Source organism: Anas acuta, chromosome 1 (assembly GCF_963932015.1).
Source record: "Anas acuta chromosome 1, bAnaAcu1.1, whole genome shotgun sequence".
NCBI classification, from domain to species: Eukaryota; Metazoa; Chordata; class Aves; order Anseriformes; family Anatidae; genus Anas; species Anas acuta.
This window is the reverse complement of record NC_088979.1, coordinates 135,739,493-135,758,716: the sequence shown is the minus strand read 5'-3', so window position 1 is coordinate 135,758,716 and position 19,224 is coordinate 135,739,493. Positions and strand designations below refer to the sequence as shown.

Below are 19,224 nucleotides of genomic sequence, written 5' to 3'. Positions count from 1 at the left end.
TGTTTGTTTCCACTGTTCTTGTGTCATGTGTGATATCCTGAAACCACTGCACTTTGCTGTCCTGTTTGAATTGATGGGTCAGTGGAATTATGCCATTATTGCACTGAGCCATGATCTGGTTGGTGGCACTTCAACATTTTTCTGTTTTATTTCTACTTGCTTCAGTAGAAACTAGTTTCAGAGTTGAGTGGCTGTGTCTTAGGGGAGTACATAACTTGGGCATTCCAAAGAGATATGTTTTTTTTTGTTTTGTTTAATTGTTAAGCTTCTTCCTGTTAAATGTGATCTGCATAAACTCTGACATACTGGAGATTAAAAAAATATAATAGTAGTTTCTCTGAAGATTGTCCACATTCTCTGTCAGTCATGAAATCCTAGGAATATATGTACTGCACCATGCATCTGCATTAAACATAGAACTCTTAAGAAGCATTTTTCATGAGTAATGAAAAAAAGGCAGCTGCTTGTCATTTACTTAACCTTGCTTGGGCTAAATTTAATCAGTGGAAAACATCTGGAACTGATTGTCCCTCCATTTGGAGTGTCTAGTAATCTGCTTCGTACATACAATCAGAGCACCTTTAGCATTGGCATACTTGGCTAAACAATCTTTTGCAATATTGTTATCTTTGGAAATAAAAGAGGAAGCAGAAATTTCCTAATGAGCAAACATTTGCAATATTCTCTATAGGTTGTGTTGTCATTGATTTTTGTGTAGCTGCTGTATGGAATCTATTGATCAGAGTTAATAAATTTCTAAGTGGGTAAGACTGCTTATTATATATATTGATTAAATTTGGGCCAAATTCTGAACCCTTTAGTATTATCTGAATACAACTGATGAAACAATCTGACCCTGTTAGTTTTTTTGATACAATATGACATGTAAGCAAACTGAGATCATAAAAAGCTCTGCCTGTGATCTATGAGTGGATTTAGTTAAAACATTTAAAAACTTTCTTGCAGAGTTAGGTGCTGGACTTCTGTAGTAAATGATTGATACCTGCTTTCTAAATGTTTTTTCTGTTAAATCAAACTAAAATCACTGAATTGGATAGTAATACTGCAGAAAATGCTAACTGCTATTAAAAAGCTATGAGGGGTAGATATACAGAAAAACAAATGATGCATTTAAGTGATGTTTTCTGTGGATGATACATGTCCTTCCTTACACGGGAAGCTGAGAAAAATGGAACATATGATTACTTTTATTTAAATCCTGCTCACTTGCAGGGAAACACTTGTATTTAAATATGTATACAGAAGCTTTTCAGAATACAGAAGTAAGTAAATTTCTGTCTGTGAGAAAAGCTCTTCCTCTGTAGTCTTCTGCAGAGAAATTTGCACCAGCTGAATGGCAAAGAGTTCTATGAATATCTCTGGAGTATAGACCCAAGATGGGGGAAACACGGGCGGGCAATTCCTCTTTGCTTTGCCACATCTGTTAGTGAGTTATCTTGCTTTTTCTTCCATGCTAACATTGATAAGACTCCTACATGACACCATCCTGTCTTGTATATCACAGAATTGCCTAGGTTGGAAGAGACTGCCAAGATCACCTAATCCAACCTCTGACCTAACACTAACCAGTCCTCCACTAAACCATATCACTAAGCTCTACATCTAAACGTCTTTTAAAGACCTCTAGGGATGGTGACTCCACCACTTCCCTGGGCAGCCTGTTCCAATGTCTAACAACCCTTTCGGTAAAGAAGTTCCTCCTAATATCCAACCTAAAACACCCCTGGTGCAACTTTAGGCCATTCCCCCTCGTCCTGTCGCCAGGCACATAGGAGAATAGACCAACCCCCACCTCGCTACAGACTCCTTTAAAGTATCTGTAGAGAGTGATAAGGTTACCCCTGAGCCTCCTCTTCTCCAGGCTGAACAAGCCCAGCTACCTCAGCCGCTCCTCATAAGACTTGTTCTCCAGACCCCTCACCAGCTTTGTTGCCCTTCTCTGGACTCGCTCAAGCACCTCCATGTCCTTCCTGTAGTGAGGGGCCCAAAACTGAACACAGTACTCGAGGTGCAGCCTCACCAGAACCAAGTACAGAGGGACAATCACTTCCCTAGCCCTGCTGGCCACACTGCTTCTTATACAAGCCAGGATGCTGTTGGCCTTCTTGGCCACCTGAGCAAACTGCTGGCTCATATTTAGCCAGCTATCAACCAATACACCCAGGTCCTTCTCAGCCAGGCAGCTTTCCAACCACTCATCTCCCAGACTGTAGCTCTGCTTGGGGTTATTGTGCCCCAGGTGCAGGACCCGGCACTTGGCCTTGTTGAACTTCATACAGTTCGCCTCAGCCCATCAGTCCAGCCTATCCAGATCCTCCTGCAGAGCCTTCCTACCCTCGAGCAGATTGACACACACACCTAACTTGGTGTCATCTGCGAATTTACTGAGGGTGAACTCGATCCCCTCATCCAGATCATCGTTACAGATATTAAAGAGGACTGGCCCCAGTACTGAGGCCTGGGGGACGCCACTAGTGACTGGCCTCCAGCTGGATTTAACTCCATTCACCACGACTCCTTGGGCCCAGCTATCCAGCCAGTTTTTAACCCAACAAAGTTTACACCAGTTCAAGCCACGAACAGCCAGTTTCTTGAGGAGAATGCTGTGGGAAATGGTGTCAAAGGCTTTGCTGAAATCAAGGTAGACCACATCCACAGCCTTTCCCTCATCCACCCAGCGTGTCGCTTTGTCATAGAAGGAGATCAGGTTTGTCAAGCAGGACCTGCCTTTCATAAACCCATGCTGACTAGGCCTGATCGCCTGCTTGCCCTGCAAGTGCCATGTGATGACACACAAGATAATCTGCTCCATGAGCTTCCCTAGCTCTGAGGTCAAACTGACAGGCCTGTAGTTCCCCGGGTCTACCCTCCAGCCCTTCTTGTAGATGGGCGTCACGTTTGCTAGCCGCTAGTCGACTGGGACCTCCCCTGATTGCCAGGACTGCCGATAAACGATGGAAAGCAGCTTGGCCAGCTCCTACTCCAGTTCTCTCAGTACCCTCAGGTGGATCCTATCTGGCCCCATCAACTTGCATACATCCAAGTGTTGTAGCAGGTCACCAACCATTTCCTGGTGGATTATGAGGGCCCCAATCTGCTCCCCATCCCCTTCTACCAGCTCAGGATGCTGAATATCCAGAGAACAACTGCTCTTGCTGCTAAAGACTGAGGCAAAGAAGGCATTAAGCACCTCAACATTTTCCCAGTAGGGGCGGGTGTTGCCTGCGAGGTCAAGCAGGGACCTGTCTCCATTCCTCCTCAACTCCCAGGTCCCCTCCCTCTGCCCAACAACGACAGGGCAGGGGGTCCACCCCCATTTGGGGTGTCTCACCCCGGTACCTCTCCTTCAGGCCCTGCAGGGAGTCGCTCCACCAGTCTATCTCCTGCTCACACTCCCTGATATCCCTCAACCTCTCCACCTCCTCCTTGAGCCCTGCTACCAGGCAGACCAGGCTATCCACCCGTTCACACCTCACACACAGGGTGTCCCTCATAGGGCAGCAACAGGCTCAGGCACTCCCTGCATCCAGAGACCTGAACTGCCGCATTGCTGAGCAGGCAGTCAGTCTGGGTGGTTACAGACTTTCTAGAGAGAGCTCTCTGCCTACTGTAGACCATTGCAGCCTAGCTAGTGCTAGACAGCCATCAGAGGAGTTGTTCTTATGGGCGGGGGGGATCGCCCTGCCCTCCCTGCTCGCCCTACCTGCACTAACTGCCACGCCCCGCCCTGTTTGCCCATCCAGGTCGCCGCGCTCCCCAGGGGCGGCTTTTGAACGGCCGGGGAGGGGGCGCTGCCGCCTCCGCCTACGCCTCGTCAGCCTCCCTTGCGAGGGCTGCCGGGCCCTGGCGGCTCCCTCGGCTGCCTCGAGTGGCCTTGGTGCCGGGAAAAAAGCCCTTCCTGTCCCGGTACCCCGCTCTGCTGCAGAACGTGCCTGCCCCGGAGCCGATTGCCTCGGCAAATGAAACAATAGAGATGTAATCAGTGCTACCCAGTACAGCAGCAAAGTACCAAGCTTGGAAATGCAAAAGCATGGGTATCAGTGATGGCTTTTTGAATTGTGGTCTTTGTAATCAGCATTAGTCATCTTCCAGCAGTGGCAATCCATCATCAAAGAGAAAACATTTCTGGGTTTCATCCATTTCATTCTTCCTACGGTCTGCACTGTGTGGTATCACCAGCAGGAGAATTCTATGGAGTTGGCATGAACTTAAAAAAAATTAATTAAAGAATAATAACTTTCCATTTCTGAATAATGTGAATTATGGGAATTATCACATCTATAATACAATTCTGATAACTAATTCCAGGAATTCTGGCTTGCATATAACGTGGTCCTGAATCTGCCTCATGAGTACATAAACTGCGACCGTGTTCTGACCTTTTGGATCTATTTGTATTCCTTTAAGTATTATATTATGCTGACTCCTCAGAACTTGACTCCAGTTTCCAGAAAAAAAAAATAAAAAAATCCTAAGCTGCATAATGCCAGTATTTGTTGCCAGTGGCTTTTTTTCATTCTTTTTAATGGGGTGAATCAGACCATGGCAATGGGATACTCTAGACCTGGTTGTACTAACTCAATTAAGATCCATTTCAGGTCAGGTTGACCTGAATCTATCCTAGATTAGTTTGTGCTGAGTGAACCATCATGAAGCAAGTGTGTCAGCAGCCCTACATAGAAGTCTACAAGTTTCTGTTGCTGTTTATATGAAGGTCTGAGTGGTTGCTGTTCCTATAACCTTGTTTGAGAGAGGGAGCAAGCACTATATTTTGGTGTACACAGGGGACCAGCAGATTTACCGAGATGAATTTAGACAGCCCTATACTTTAGAAAGTGTATGCAAAAGTACATGCAAACTTGTCTTAGTATAATAAAACATCAGTCAGTGTTAAAAAGGACTCTTCCCTTGCTGGAGAAAAATGGTATCTCTGCACGTTCTAAGGTTGCACTGTTTCTAGTAAGGTAAAATTGCATTCATAAAACAGTAAGCCTATTCATATGTCATATGAAAGATCTCTATCAGCTAAACATAATATCAACTTTGGTAAAGTAATGATGGTTTTTACAAGGGGATCATTCTGGCTGGTAAAGATTCTCTATTTCTCTTAGTTATCTTCTACTTAAGTCTTCTTAAAGGAATAATGATTTTCTTTGCTAAATAAATAAATAAATCCATTAGCAGATGTCAAACTCAGACATGGGTTGGCTGGAGTGAAAACAGCCAGAGGGGGAAAATACTTGAACCTCTCAGACAGCAGGCTAATTTAGGTTGGTGTCTATAAAATCTGTGTGTCAGTAGTACTTTCTGAAAAAGAAGAATTTGAGCAAGTTTGTTGTTTGATTTTCACAGAATCACAGAATCTCTAGGTTGGAAGAGACCTCAAGATCATCGAGTCCAACCTCTGACCTAACACTAACAGTCCCCACTAAACCATATCCCTAAGCTCTACATCTAAACGTCTTTTGAAGACTTCCAGGGATGGTGACTCCACCACCTCCCTGGGCAGCCCGTTCCAGTGCCTAACAACCCTTTCAGTAAAGAAATTCTTCCTAACATCTAACCTAAAACTCCCCTGGAGCAACTTTAGCCCATTCCCCCTTGTCCTGTCACCAGGCACTTGGGAGAACAGGCCAACCCCCACCTCACTACAACCTCCTTTAATGTACTTATACAGAGCAATAAGGTCACCCCTGAGCCTCCTCTTCTCCAGGAATTTTAAAGCATTTAATTTATAATCTCCTTAGTAGTAAGGAGACCTCTAATGCTCTGCTTTTCTGCTTCCTTCAGTCTCCATATCATCCACTGAATAGACCATCATGTCTTACTATTTTATAAGAAGCAGTCACACAACTCTATAGTCTTCTGTCTCCTCCCCCTCATTTAGTCTCTGCTGCAGCCAGGTCGTGTTACTCTTGCCAACATGAGAGAAAGACAAAATTGTCTGAGGGATTTTCCAGTGTTTATCTTACTGTCTTTTCCAGCCATCTGAATCAACTATTCTGCAGGGAGATGGGACTTCTTAGCTTTGTGCATCCTCCTCCATGGATGCAGATGTGTCCCATTTCAATTGCTGAAATGTAGCTTTTTTCATGAGACTCTTTCCAAGGGAATCAGGTTCTTAGCCATGAAGAAAGAATGAATTGTCACAGAAAGGCTGTCTTTGATTTCAATTATCTCATTTAAGCAATTGCCTTTGCATCTGAACAACTACTCCAGGGTAAATAAAATTGCTGAATTTTGTCTCCATGCTGCCAGCTCTCATTTAACCTTAGACTGCAAGTGACTATATGTGTTGTTCTTGACTGATGCCAATTTCTAAGAACCAGGAAAGGGTTAAGATTTTTGTGAATACCTTGCAATATTAGATGAGAGTGGTGGACAGATCTGGGTATAAAAGAAGCAGGTGCTTTAGAAACAGGTGCATCAGGAGGTGCTTCTAGCAAACCTAATACTAGAATTTTGCAAAGCAAGAAACAGTCAGCACTGTGAACAAAGCAGCCAAATATTTTCTTTATTACTTCAACCTAATTTAAAAGTTGAATGTGGTGCTAAAGGACATGGATAGTGGGTGACATTGGTGGTAGGGGGATGGTTGGACCAGATGATCTTGGAGGTCTTTTCCAACCTTAATGATTCTATGTTAAATCTATTCTTCAAATGGAAGAAGGATCATATCAAAAACTGGATATGAAAACCCTAAAGGACTTCTAGTTTGAAATACTATTCATAAGGGATAAGTTTTGCTGAGGTTTGGGGTGGGGGTTTCTTAACAGAAAAGCATTGGTGGTGCATAGTATGAGTAAGTAACAGTACAAGAAGCACCAATGAATAAGAAGGCAGAGATGAGGAACGAGATGTTAACTTCTCTCTACTGGTCTGAAAGCAAAATTCTAAAAGCTTTCTGGGAGCCTTCGTGATGCCAAGACTGCAAATGGCAGTGAAAATCTTAGGTCTTAATGCGCTACAGTCATAATCCAAGAGTCTTCACTTCATCTTCCTGAAAGAAAGGATTTGCCTCTTGGGCTATGCCTTCATTGTTGTTCCCAGACTCTGCAATACCTTTTTTTCAGAGGATTTATTGGGATAAAATTCCTTTTACTTATAACATCCTTTTCTAGGATTTTGACATATGGATTCACTAGTATGGCATTTTTCCCTGTAGCAATATCAACAGTGTTTGAAGCTAGTGCACCAATTTCCCAATCACTAGGCAAGTATGATTTCAGATCTATAGTAAGATTAGTGTGGACAGATTCATTTTAACATATCCTCAACTCTATGTGAACAAGTTTACTGAGGAAAACACAGCAAATATTCTTGTATAGCACCTCAGGCTTGGAAAGGCCCTGTGGTGGTTTTACTCAGGTGGGCAGCCGAGCTCCACCACAACCACTCTCTCACTCCCCCTCTCCTCAAACAGGAAGGGGGAGAAAATACAACACACAGAACTCAAGGTTTGAGATAAGAAAGGTTTAATTAAAGGGAAAGGGAATGGGGAGAAAAAGAAGCAAAAGAAACAATAAGTCCATGCAGAAGCACAGAGAGAGAGAAAAAACATTATTCTCTACTTCCCTTCAATGAGCGATGTTTGGCCACGTCCTGGGAAGCAGGGCCTCAAAACGCGTAGTGGTTGTTCAGGAGGAACAGCCACCTCCCCCACGAGAGCCCCCCCTTTTATTGCTGAGTGTGACATCAGGTGTTATGGAATATCCCTTTGGTTGGTTTAGGTCAGCTGCCCTGGCAATGTCCCCTCCCCATCACTTGCCCACCCTCAGCCTGCTGGCTCTTGGGGGCTTGGAAGGAGTCCTGATGCTGTGCCAGCACTACGCAGCAATAGACACAACACTGGAGTGATATCAGTGCTGTTCCAGCTACGAGTGCAGAGCACAGCACTGTGTGGGCTGCTGCAGGGAAAAGGTGACTCCAGCTCAGACAGACCCAACACAGGCTCACAGCTGTAGACCACCGGATGTTTCTGTAAAGCTAACACTATATACTTGGCTTGTCTTTGAGCATCCACTCTTCACTTCTGTTGGAGACAAGGTGTGGTGGTTTTGCTCAGCTGGGCTCAACCACAACAGCCCTTTTGCTCCTCCTCGTCAGAGGGAAAAGGGGAGAAAATACAACGAAAAGGGCTCAAGGGCTGAGATAAGGACAGGGAGATCACTCAGTAATTACCATCACAGGAAAACAGGGTCAGCATAGAAAGATTAATGTAATTGATTACCTATTTCTAACAAGCTAATGCAGTGAGAAAATAAAAACAAACTAAAACTACCTCCCCACCCATCTACCCTCTTCTATGTCCTTCCTCCAAGCAGCTAGCTCTTCAAGAACTGCTCCAGTATGGGTTTGTACTATGAGGTCCATCCCTTAGGAGCAAACTGCTCCAACATGGGTCCTCATGGGCAGCATCCTGAAAGATCGTCTGCACCTGCATGGGCTCCTCTCCACAGGCTACAACTCTGGAAAAGCTTTTGTGGGGGCTCTCCACGGACGATAGCCTCCTCTAGGTCACATTCACCTGCTCCACCAGGGGTTCCTCCACAGGCTGCAGCATAGAGATCTGCTCTGTGTGGGACCCATGGGCTGCAGGAGGACAGCCTGCTCCACCAGGGGCCTCTCCACAGGCCACAGGGGAACTTCTTCTCCGGTGCCTGGAGCACCTCCTGCCCCCCCTTCTGCACTGACCTTGGTATCTGCAAGGCTGTTGCTCACTCCTTGCTCTCCCAGCTGTTGTTGTACAGTGTTTTTTTCACTTTCTTAAATCTACTCCCAGAGAGGTGCAACCAACATAGCTTATTGGCTCAACTCTGGCTAGCAGTGCATCCCTTTTGGAGCCAGCTGAATCTGGCTCTGATCTGACAAGGGGCAGTTTCTGGGCTCTTCTCACAGATGCCACCCCTGCAGAAACCCCGCTACCATATCCTTGCCATGTAAACTTAATACATCAATATGCAAGGTACTGCATAATACAGTTTTTCCTCATCTGTGTTTTGATGTTAGGAAAAGCAGCTGTTTTGTAAATTGTAGCAGTTATCCAAAAGTGCAAACCATTCCAAGATGGCATGTGTATCTTTGCATTTGAATGATCATTAGGTCCTTCAACCCCTACGCTTATCTTTTTTTTTTTAATGTTATTTATTTTTTTTTTTAACATAAGGATATATGCAAGTAATCTAGGTTGCCTAGATTTAACAGATGGAGCAAAATGGGCTACATCTGAAGTCACTGATGAATGAACACTCAAATTCTTATAAATATTCTTACTGTAGCCTGTATTTCTAGTGTTTGACCAAGGCAAAGGTCGAGGCAATATTATCTGTTCTATTCCAAGACAGTAGAACTATTACAGAGCAATATTTTGTCTTCAAAAGCCTCTCTATGGTGAGGAATTAGCAACCATGCTCAGGTTACATACCCAAGTCAGTTGTGCTCTATCCACTGGACACAAGCAAACTATAATGCTTATATCGAAGAAAGATCCTTCTGAATGCTTAGGCAACAGCAAAAATTTGTGAAATCTACTGTATAGAAAGCCAAGCCAAAATGGTTTGGGAAGAACCCATTAAGGTAGTGAAACTGTCAAGTATTTGATCTTCTTTCAGGATGAAAGTTAGTTTTCAAAGATATTATGTAAAATAGAACATTTCTAATGAAAACATTTTCCAGAAATTATTTTATAAACTTCAGTCTTTTGCAGTTTTTTCATATTTTACCTAAAAAAAAATTGCTAGTTTATTAAAAAATAAATAAAATTAACAATTCAAGTCACTCCTTAAATTCATCTTTCATCTGGATTTCTATTTGGTACTGGTAGAATCTGCATCTGTTTCTTAATGTACTGACACCCTAAAGTCCTACAGTGTCAGCATAGGCATCTATATCTCAGTTCTCTGCTTTTCAGGGCTTCATTGCACACTTTTTCAAGGGGGACATTCTTGTCTCCATTAGGAGAGTGGGTCAGTCAAACTGGAAAGTGCAAGGTGTATTTCATAGAGTGAGGTTTTTCATTCTTTTGCCTGCAAGTCCTCTGCAGGAGAGGAAGGTGACTGCAATAGATCTGTGTGTCTCATTACATCCTTCAGTGCAGTTCTCATTGTCATAGTGATTTTCAGGCAAAAATGAGGGCCTGTTGCCAGAGGAGACCCTAAGCTACAGGATGCAAATTGAAAAGTTTCCACAATGTCGTCAGTACAGAAAGACTTTATGCCTCTGACTGGGAGCATGTGTCAACTGTAGAGTTGTATACCTTAGATATAAAGATAATTATTCCCGTGTTGATTTTAAGTTGCTATTAAAAAAGTGTAGAATACTATGCTAACTTACTATGCTGGGTCCTCTTAAAGCTAATCATTTGAGTCTCAAAAATAGGTTCAAGTCTTTTTTTTTTTTTTTTTTTTTTTTTTTTTTTTTATGGGGCAGGAAAAGCTCGGTACCTTATTTGTAATTAAAATAAATTTAAGTAGAACTTAGAACATTCTAAATAACTTCTAATAGCAATTCCTCATAAGCAATGTGGAAAAAGTGGGAATAAAGTATGTATTAATAGTGAATGTGCATACTGAGCTGAAATACATGGCATGAATTTAGTATTAAAGTAAATGTTTTAGGTTGGTTTATAACGTTTTTATAAAGATAATATATCATGAGAGTTTTGTTTGTGCTTATAAGCTGTTACCATACAATTTCTATGATCTAGAAATGTCTTTCAAAACTTCAATAGCATTGGGTACACATAATAATGCCCATTTAAAATTTCTTTTTTATATTTCCAATTTAGAATTTTACTAACAACAATTTACTACCGTAATATGTCTTCACATGCAACATTTAGCAGTTATGTATTCAGAACAAATGTATTTTGAGATAGAAAGGGAGTATTCATAAAATACTGTTTCTTCTTTTCGTGTGCAATGTACAGTATAAGCACAACTGGAGATTTAATTCAAAACCATTCAAATCTACTGCAGTCAGTATCTAAGAATTTTTTTTTGCTGAGCTTGCTTTAAGATTTAGGACAGCCATATCACCATTTTTCTAGTCAGTACAGAATAAGTAGATTGGCAAAAATGTTGTGTTTCTTGAATTCATGACTAACTGCTAGTTAATGGGAAGTTTTAATTGTGTGTTGCAAAGAACTGCATTAGACCAGGAAATGGTTGGTATATTTCTCTGCAATTACAATAATTGGGTTTTGTTTTCTTGTGAGTCAAAACATTGACAAAAATTCGAAGATGTTTCCAATATTACCGTCGCTGCAATTTGTATGCTTTGACCATTAACAGTCATGAAAAATAAAAACGTTTTCAGACTGGTTTATTTTCTTTAATAGCTACACTAAAACTGTACTTCCTTTTTAAAATAAACATTTTTACTATAATGGCAGTTCTGAATCCCATAATGGAAAGTAACTCTATTTATATTTAATGATATGTTCCCTATGTGTAATTCTAAGAGTTTGTATGTGTTAAGGGCTCTCCCTGCAGAGTTAACACACTGCCAAATTACATTTCACTGGCTATTAATTGTTGCATTTTACAGTCAATTCTTCTTGTCTTTTAATCTTAAAAAAAAAAAAAGTCATTGTAGAAGGATCACTTTCAAAGCTATTTTTGTTTTATTTTCACAGACTACTCTTACTTTATTTTGTTCTCCAGAATAACTGAACTAGTAGTTCAGTAATAGTAGCCTTAGTAAGTCAGATGCGTTAGCATAGGTGATTTGAATTTAATCATGATTGCTGCATATATATGTCATTTCCAGCTCTGAAAATGTGTTCAAACCTCTGTGGACACAATGATTGTCCCAGATAACTGTGTGTGTGTTTGTTTTAGAACACAAAATAGTAATAATAATAATAATAAACACCAAAAAACATGACTGCTGTTTCAGCTAGGAGAAGAAATACTTCTCAAAGTTGAAATGGGTCAAAGCACTCTGCTGTAGAATATCGAGAAATGTTTTCTGGACATTTAAATACAATTTTCCTTGTTAGATGGTTTCCTAAAAGTACCCAGTCCGTATTCCTCTTGGACCACTTGTGGTAGCTTTTGGGTTTTATATATGAACGAGAAGTAGCTTGCTGCTGACAGATGTCAGCAACTAAGTCTGTGGTGTTTCAGCTACCAAGTGTTAATGGCAAACATAAACCACCGTGACAGAATTGGAGCTGTTCCGTGCATTTGCCTAGTTTTTGAGATGTTTAATGCAAGACTATATAGCATTAAGCTAGTAGGTTTGCAAAGAGGGAGAGACAGAAGAACTCTGTGCAAACACTTTTGAGAGTCCTGGTAGGAAACAAGGAAATCTACTCTCTTTGAAAACTGATGTAGGTATTTCTTGTTCATAAAATTGATTTTATTCAGATGGGGCAATCTGCTATGTGGAAAATTAGTGGCTAAGCTATGTCCTCTGTGTAATTCACTGTGTGTCTCTGAATGCTTCTCCTCCCTCAGCCCAGCTTATAATCAGGAAACTCTGTTTCCTGCATCCTCTTTGCTCAGTCTTAGCCATTATTACCATCCATATGAACCACATTCATTTGAGTTACAAAGCCTGCTTTTTTTCTCTTTAGGAGAAATAGTTTTCATTAAAAGAAGAAAAAAAAAAAAAAAAGAGTCAGCATTTAGTTTTATGTCCTCATAGCAACCTAGAAAGAGCTAGCTACATGTGATGGGTATAGTCTCTGTATCTTAATCTGAAGATTAAGAAATAATTCATCCACAGAAATATTTTGTCTCTTGATAATGGGAAAGTCCTTTGGGCTTCAGCATAGACCTACTGTACTCCAACAGCTTTGTTGTTGGGCCCTTTTAGTCCAGTCAGCTCAGTAAGTTGGAGGACAAAAGTCCTTACAGGTGAATTTTGATGTAGCAATTGGAGGCCATAAGAGAAAGTTATGCATAGCCATGGGAAAAGGTATTTGGCTGGCAGACTTGTATGTACTGCTGAACTGCCACGCGCTTTCTCCTGAGAAAGGCAGGAGGCTGAAGGGAAACATCCAGGGAATTGAACCACATATCTAGTCATATAGTATGTATATTATTTGCCAACATGCAGTGTGACTAAATGATGACAGTGGAATGACTTCAGCTCATTCACAGATAGCTGCATTTAGAGCCATTTCAAAAAAGAACATCTGACACTTTTTTTTGGAACAACTTTCTGAGAAGATATTAAAAACAGCTTCCTCTAGGTTTCTGTTGCAGGTCATTCCTGTGAAGAGAACCAAAAAACAGTCCTAGGCATGACAGAACCAGAAAGGTAGAATTCAAAATTGCTGGATTAGTAGCTCTTCCTTAGCAACACAATTGTTAGATGTTTAATCAAAAACAATTAAAAAAAATAAAACCTATTAGTGTGTTCAGATTAAATTGGCCAGGGAAAATCCTTTGTTAAATTACTTCTTTAAAGGGGACTGAACTGAGCGCAATGGAAATCACAGCTCGCTATCTGAACAGATACAGTGGCACCAATTCTGCATGCTTCTATGCTCCATTAATCTCTGATTCTCTTCTGACAGGTCATATCTGAGTATGAGGAGGTACTTACAACTCTTTGTGCAATTGGTCACTGACCACTTTTCTGAATCTATCAACAAACCTGCTTGTCAGTTAATGCCAAACATTACACAGGTTCAGTAGTATGGACATTCGCCTGTTCTGCAAGGTTTTTTTTTCATATAAAAATACCTCACTAAATGTTCCAGACTAATATGTTCAATTGAAAAAAAAATAATGATTTTGTGCTGAATGTACTTTTTCTAAAGTAGTCCAATATTTATGGTATTATAGAAAATGATTTTGCTTGTGTGTGTGTGTGAATATGTTGCATCCTTCTTGTTTGTTAGGTCTTACAAGGATGTTCAGGCAGTCAGGTAGGTAACAGCATCTTCATATGCATTCGAACATGTTTCAGTGTTTTCTGTCTGCATGTTTTCCAGTACTACATGCATTTGTGATTTTGAATTGTGTTGGCACTCATTTGCATCTCTGTGTTGTCCCATTAGACATGTAATGAGTGATCATGGTTCCCTGGAGTGTAAGTCAGTATGCAATTTGGCCTACAGGCTTATCTAAACAGAAGAATGTAAAACAAATATAGTCAGCATTAGTGTATTTTGAGTGCTGATTGTTTTAAATCAGATACACAGGAAACCAGATGTTGGCGTTTATCTAAAACACTTGCAGCCAAACATGTAACTAAGTACAGGAGCGATAATGCATGGCACTTTTTGCATATGCTTAGCAATTTGTAGCAAATATGAATCTATTCTTATTCATTAGTTCACTTTATGAGTTAGTCCTTTATTTCTCTTCCATTTTATAACAGATGTTTTATTCATTGTGGTCTGATTCTACAGGCTTTCAGTCAGCAAAATCAAATTCAGGGAGAACATTGTCTCTACTGAAAATAAATTTAGATGTCTAAAATTGGGAACATACTGTGCCTTTTTTTTTTTTTTTAATTGTAGTGAGTACTTGTAGCTATCTGAGCTGTGTATGAGACAATCTTAGTATTTGATATTTTCAGATGGCTTATATTTGAGTACTCAGGATTTAAAATCCTACATTCAATGCCAAGATTTTGAACATTTCATATGAAAACCTAAAATAAAATTTGCCCCTTCTTATTTAGGCTAGTAATGAATATACTCCTGACACATTAGTTTCACAGTAATAATGAAGAAAAGGTCTCACAATATAATTTACATAATGAAATGATTCCATCTATGCTAATGGTATATTTTGCTGTATTCTTCCAAAGTAACTGCTCAGATAAACCTGGACACCATTTGACTGCTGAACTGAATAATAATAGCAGATTGAAATCTTCTATTTGCAAAGGCAGGCTGGTAGTCAGGTGCCAGACATTTATAGACCCCTTGTCTTTCATAAACCATTTAGTTTCTTGTTTTATGTGGAAAGTAAAAATTTGGAAATGTTTTGGTCTAGGTCCAAAACTAGTTTGCTCTCTACACAGCTTTAAAAATGGCAATTTTCAGGCAGTGAGGTGATAAGAGTTCTTTCTGCAGGAAAGAAGACAAGGAACAATGCTGCAATATCACAGGTAGTTTGTCCCTGTGGATGGAGGAAGTATAGTAACCCCATGCATTTTCTGTCAATGTACATCCTTACATATAAATTAAACAGATCACGTTCATGTCTTAGACATTCATTATATAGAGTAGGAGAGCCTGGTTTTAGGAAAGAGAATGTTTTAACAGTACAACTTCAGATCTGAAATTTGTTAAATGGTTGACTGGCAGGGTCAGCTTTTAGTCTGGGTTGAACCTACATAGCATGCACGTAGAATTAAGATACATGCATTATAAATTTAATGCAGATCTCAAAGACTGGACTGACAGTCATTTTTCAAAGAGGCCTCTTTTTCTCTTCATCCATTGACTGTTAAGAAATTAGAGCTTTCTTATTTAGGCAGTGAATTTTGCTCATTGAGTGAGCAAAAATTAAGAAGTTTTCTTTTTTTTTTTTTTCTTAGAGCTATGTCATCCATAGTGTATGCTATGCACATTTTCTTTTAAACTGATAACTACTGTGGAAATAATTTAAGAAAACAATGAAACTTCTTTTGCAAGTGCATATGCAGTTTAAGAAATTAAACCATACTGAATGTCTGTTGTACCAGAAAACTGGTTTTAGGCTCTTGAAAGAAAAAAAAAATCTAGACATTTGATCTCACTGTAAAGAAGCTGATAAGCTTTGTTTTCCATTGTTAAATATGTAGCTTTATTTACAGATCAAATTGTTTCTTTATTTTAATATTTCATTTGAAATTGTTAGTAAAGAAAAATTTTATTAAAGCCTACAGAGTGGTTGGGGTATCAAAACAAAACAAAACAAACAAAAAAAAAATGATGATTTGATAGACAAGGATCTTAGTTTAGATAAAGCTAAGTGGCATTGCAAAAATCTCTGGGTTACATTTGGGTGTGTTTATTATGTTCTCACCATTTTAGGAAATAGCATTAAATAAAAATAGAGAAGTGTATGAGGCTTACATTTTTTGCTGTTCCATTTGAGTTGTTTTGTTTTATGGATTCCCATGTCTGTGACACTTATTGATGTTCCTTGTATGGTTGTAGATATTCTATTTTGTATTTTCAACTCGCTGTTTACAACTGTTCATGCTCAGAAAATATTATAAATCTTGTAACTGAGTAAGTACAGCTTTTTCATGTCATAAATAGGGTGCAGGAAGGAAAGATGGCTTCTCTTCTTTCCTCCATACTTTTTTGCTTCACTTCCCTGCTTTTCTACAACAAAAAAAAACAGGATTAATTTCCCATAAAGTCAGCCTGGAAAAGGAAAGCTTATTAAAATAAATGTAGAGAGGGAAGATGTAGTTGTTCTGGCTTGGTTTGCAGCTGTTACAGCCTTACCATATGTAGTAGCTGGACCTTATAACTTTGGATTTTATTTCTGGAAAGCATCACTGCCATGTGTTGAATGTATTTTAATGCTCCATGTTTCCTCAAAATGAAAACATTATCATGAATGATTATTATGAATTACTTCATTGCTCAGAAGCTCACGGCTTCTTGACATTCAAAAAATGTTTTCATTCCTTTTTTGTGCAATTCAGGGAATTTTGATTTATGATTGAACATTGCTGTTTAAATGACTTTTGGAAGTTCACTCAGGGAAAGCGACAATTACTTCAGAAAATGAGTTGTTTCCAGAAATAAAGTTTCAAATAAGGTAACTGCTCATGACTCTGCCAGACACCTTAAAGACAGAAGAATATTTAGAACAAGGGATATGATACTTGCATTTACAATTGATTCTGATGTTTGGATGTGTGGATCAGAAAACATTATTAACAGGTTAATATTTTAAGCAGGAACACATAATTAAGGGGTGGTAAAAGCATAAAAGGATTTAGTATTAAGTAGATCTTATTTTAGGATTACAAAGATAAAACCCGTATTGTCTTATAGTGGCTTAATACTAAACAAAACATGAACCTGAACAGACTCCAACCTGAGTCAAGTGTCTCTGAGAGTAGTGGGAAATCTTCTAATATCACAATACAAATGTTAATAGAATCAGAGCTGTGATTTCTGCTTGAACTTGCTGTTCAGGAATAGCACTTCCATGAAAAGCTCTTCTTTCTGTTAGTATTTGTGGATGCTAGGGGAAGGTTTTTAAGATAAACCTATTTTGTAACCAAACATGCAAAAAAATTATTATGCCCACAGATCTGTGTTGGGAGCATGGTGGGAAGGTGGGGAGGGGGTAGGCAGAGAGAGAATGTCTGTGACATGACACAAATACTTAGTTTTACGGAGCAAAGTGGACGTCCTCCATTCAACTAATGAAACGAGGTATGGAGTATACACTACAGAGCTTCTGTTTGTATCAAGTATATAATCACAGCCCAAAGCATTGTCTTTTTCAAAATGATTGTAGGAATGAAACATATGTGCAATATCTGTGGGGTGAGACTGTCATAGATGGTCATAGTAAAGTCTTCACCAAACAGAAAATTTGCCTGTTTATGTCCCCTATGTAAAGAGGGAACAAAAGCTTGCTGTGATTGAAGATTGCCAAGCACCAGCTGAGACCATTAAGCACAGGACTATATTTGCCACATGACTGCAGGTATACGGTCAAAGAAGGGGCTCCAGGTGACTCGTGAAGTAAGAGCAGACCTGCTTTGTAGTGCTCAGCACAGAATGAGGAGAAAGTGTTTGATTCAGTACTGGCATACTACTGTCATATCTCGCTTCCTATAAATATCAAGTTATGGGGCAAAAAGCCAATGTAGTACTGAATGCCTCTCATAGAAGGAACTAGCAAGCAAATGTACACAGTTGAACAATCAGTTTTCTTTAAGAACTGTGGATGCACATTGTGGACAGCAGTGTCTTGAGACATGGACACTTCCAGCTGATAGTGGAATAAATGGTGGATTGCGACCCTGGGCTTCAGGAGAGCAAACTTTGGCCTCTTCAGGGATCTACTTGGAAGAATACCATGGATAAAGGACCTAGAAGGAAGGGGCGTCCAAGACAGCTAGTCAATATTCAAGCATCAATTCTCCCAAGCTCAAGATTGGTGCATCCCATATGGTAAGAAGGCAAGCAAAGAGTGCAGGAGACCTGTATGGATGGGCAGGGAGCTCGTGGAAAACTCAGACAGAAGAAGGAAGTTTCCAGCATGTGGGAAAATGGATAGGCCACTCAGGAGGAAGATAGGGACACTGTCAGAGTATGCAGGAAAGGCCAAGGAGGGAAGTATGTTCCTACGAGGAAGGCCAAGACCCATTTGGAATTAAATCTGGCAAGAGATTTCAAGGACAATAAGAAGGGCTTCTTCAAATACATCAGTAGAAAAAAGAAGACTGGGGAAAACTTTAAAAAAAAAATAAATAAATAAAAAAGAAAATTTCAGACCTTGGAGACAAAGAGAAGAAGTCTGGAGAAAGGAGCACATGCTCTTGGTCGAAGAGAGTCAGGTCAGAGATCAGCTAAGCAAACTTGATATCCACAAATCCATGGGTCCCGATGGCATACACCCATGGGTGCTAAGGGAGCTGGCTAATGTTATTGCTAGGCCACTCTCTGTCGTCTTTGAAAGGTTGTGGAGAATAGGAGAAGTGTCTGGGGCCTGGTAGAAAGCCAATGTCATGTCAGTCTTCAAAAGGGCAAGAAGGAGGACCCAGACAACTAGTCATCCTCACCTCCATCCCTGGAAAGGTGATGGAGCAGCTCATCCTAGTGGTCATTTCCAAGCATGTGGAGGATAAGAAGGTGCTCAGGAGTAGTCAGCATGGATTCACCAAGGGCAAATCATGCTTAACCAATCTGATGCCCTTGAATGATGAGATGGGTAGATGAGAGGAGAGTGGTGTCTGTGGTCTACCTTGACTTCAGCAAGGCTTTTGATACTGTTTCCCATAGAATCCTAGTAGACTTGCTCAGGAAGTGTAGCCTAGATGAGTGGATGGTGAGGTGGATTGAGAACTGGCTGGATGGCAGTGCTCGGAGTGCTGAGCTCGGTGCCACAGTCTAGCTGGGGGCCTGTAGTTAGCGCTGTCCCCCAGGGGTCAGTACTGGGTCTGGTCTTGTTCAACTTATTCGACAACAACCTGGAACAGAGTGCACCCTCAGCAAGTTTGCTGAGGACACAAAGTTGGGAGGAGTGGCTGATACCCAGAGGGCTGTGCTGCCAT

General features: G+C 40.4%; 1 protein-coding gene across 10 annotated transcripts in view; it reads left to right on the top strand.

Moving 5' to 3' along the window:
• Window positions 1-19,224, top strand: part of LOC137843444 (potassium voltage-gated channel subfamily KQT member 1-like) — a 519,382-nt gene that overhangs the window by 85,454 nt on the left and 414,704 nt on the right. For 7 of the 10 annotated variants that reach the window (XM_068658757.1, XM_068658731.1, XM_068658720.1 and 4 more), the window contains one exon: window positions 13,877-13,903. The exons of the other annotated variants lie outside the window; for them this stretch is intronic. In XM_068658757.1, the coding sequence (XP_068514858.1) occupies window positions 13,877-13,903 (27 nt within the window). The remainder of the gene's footprint in view (window positions 1-13,876; window positions 13,904-19,224) is intronic. 10 annotated transcript variants of the gene reach the window in all.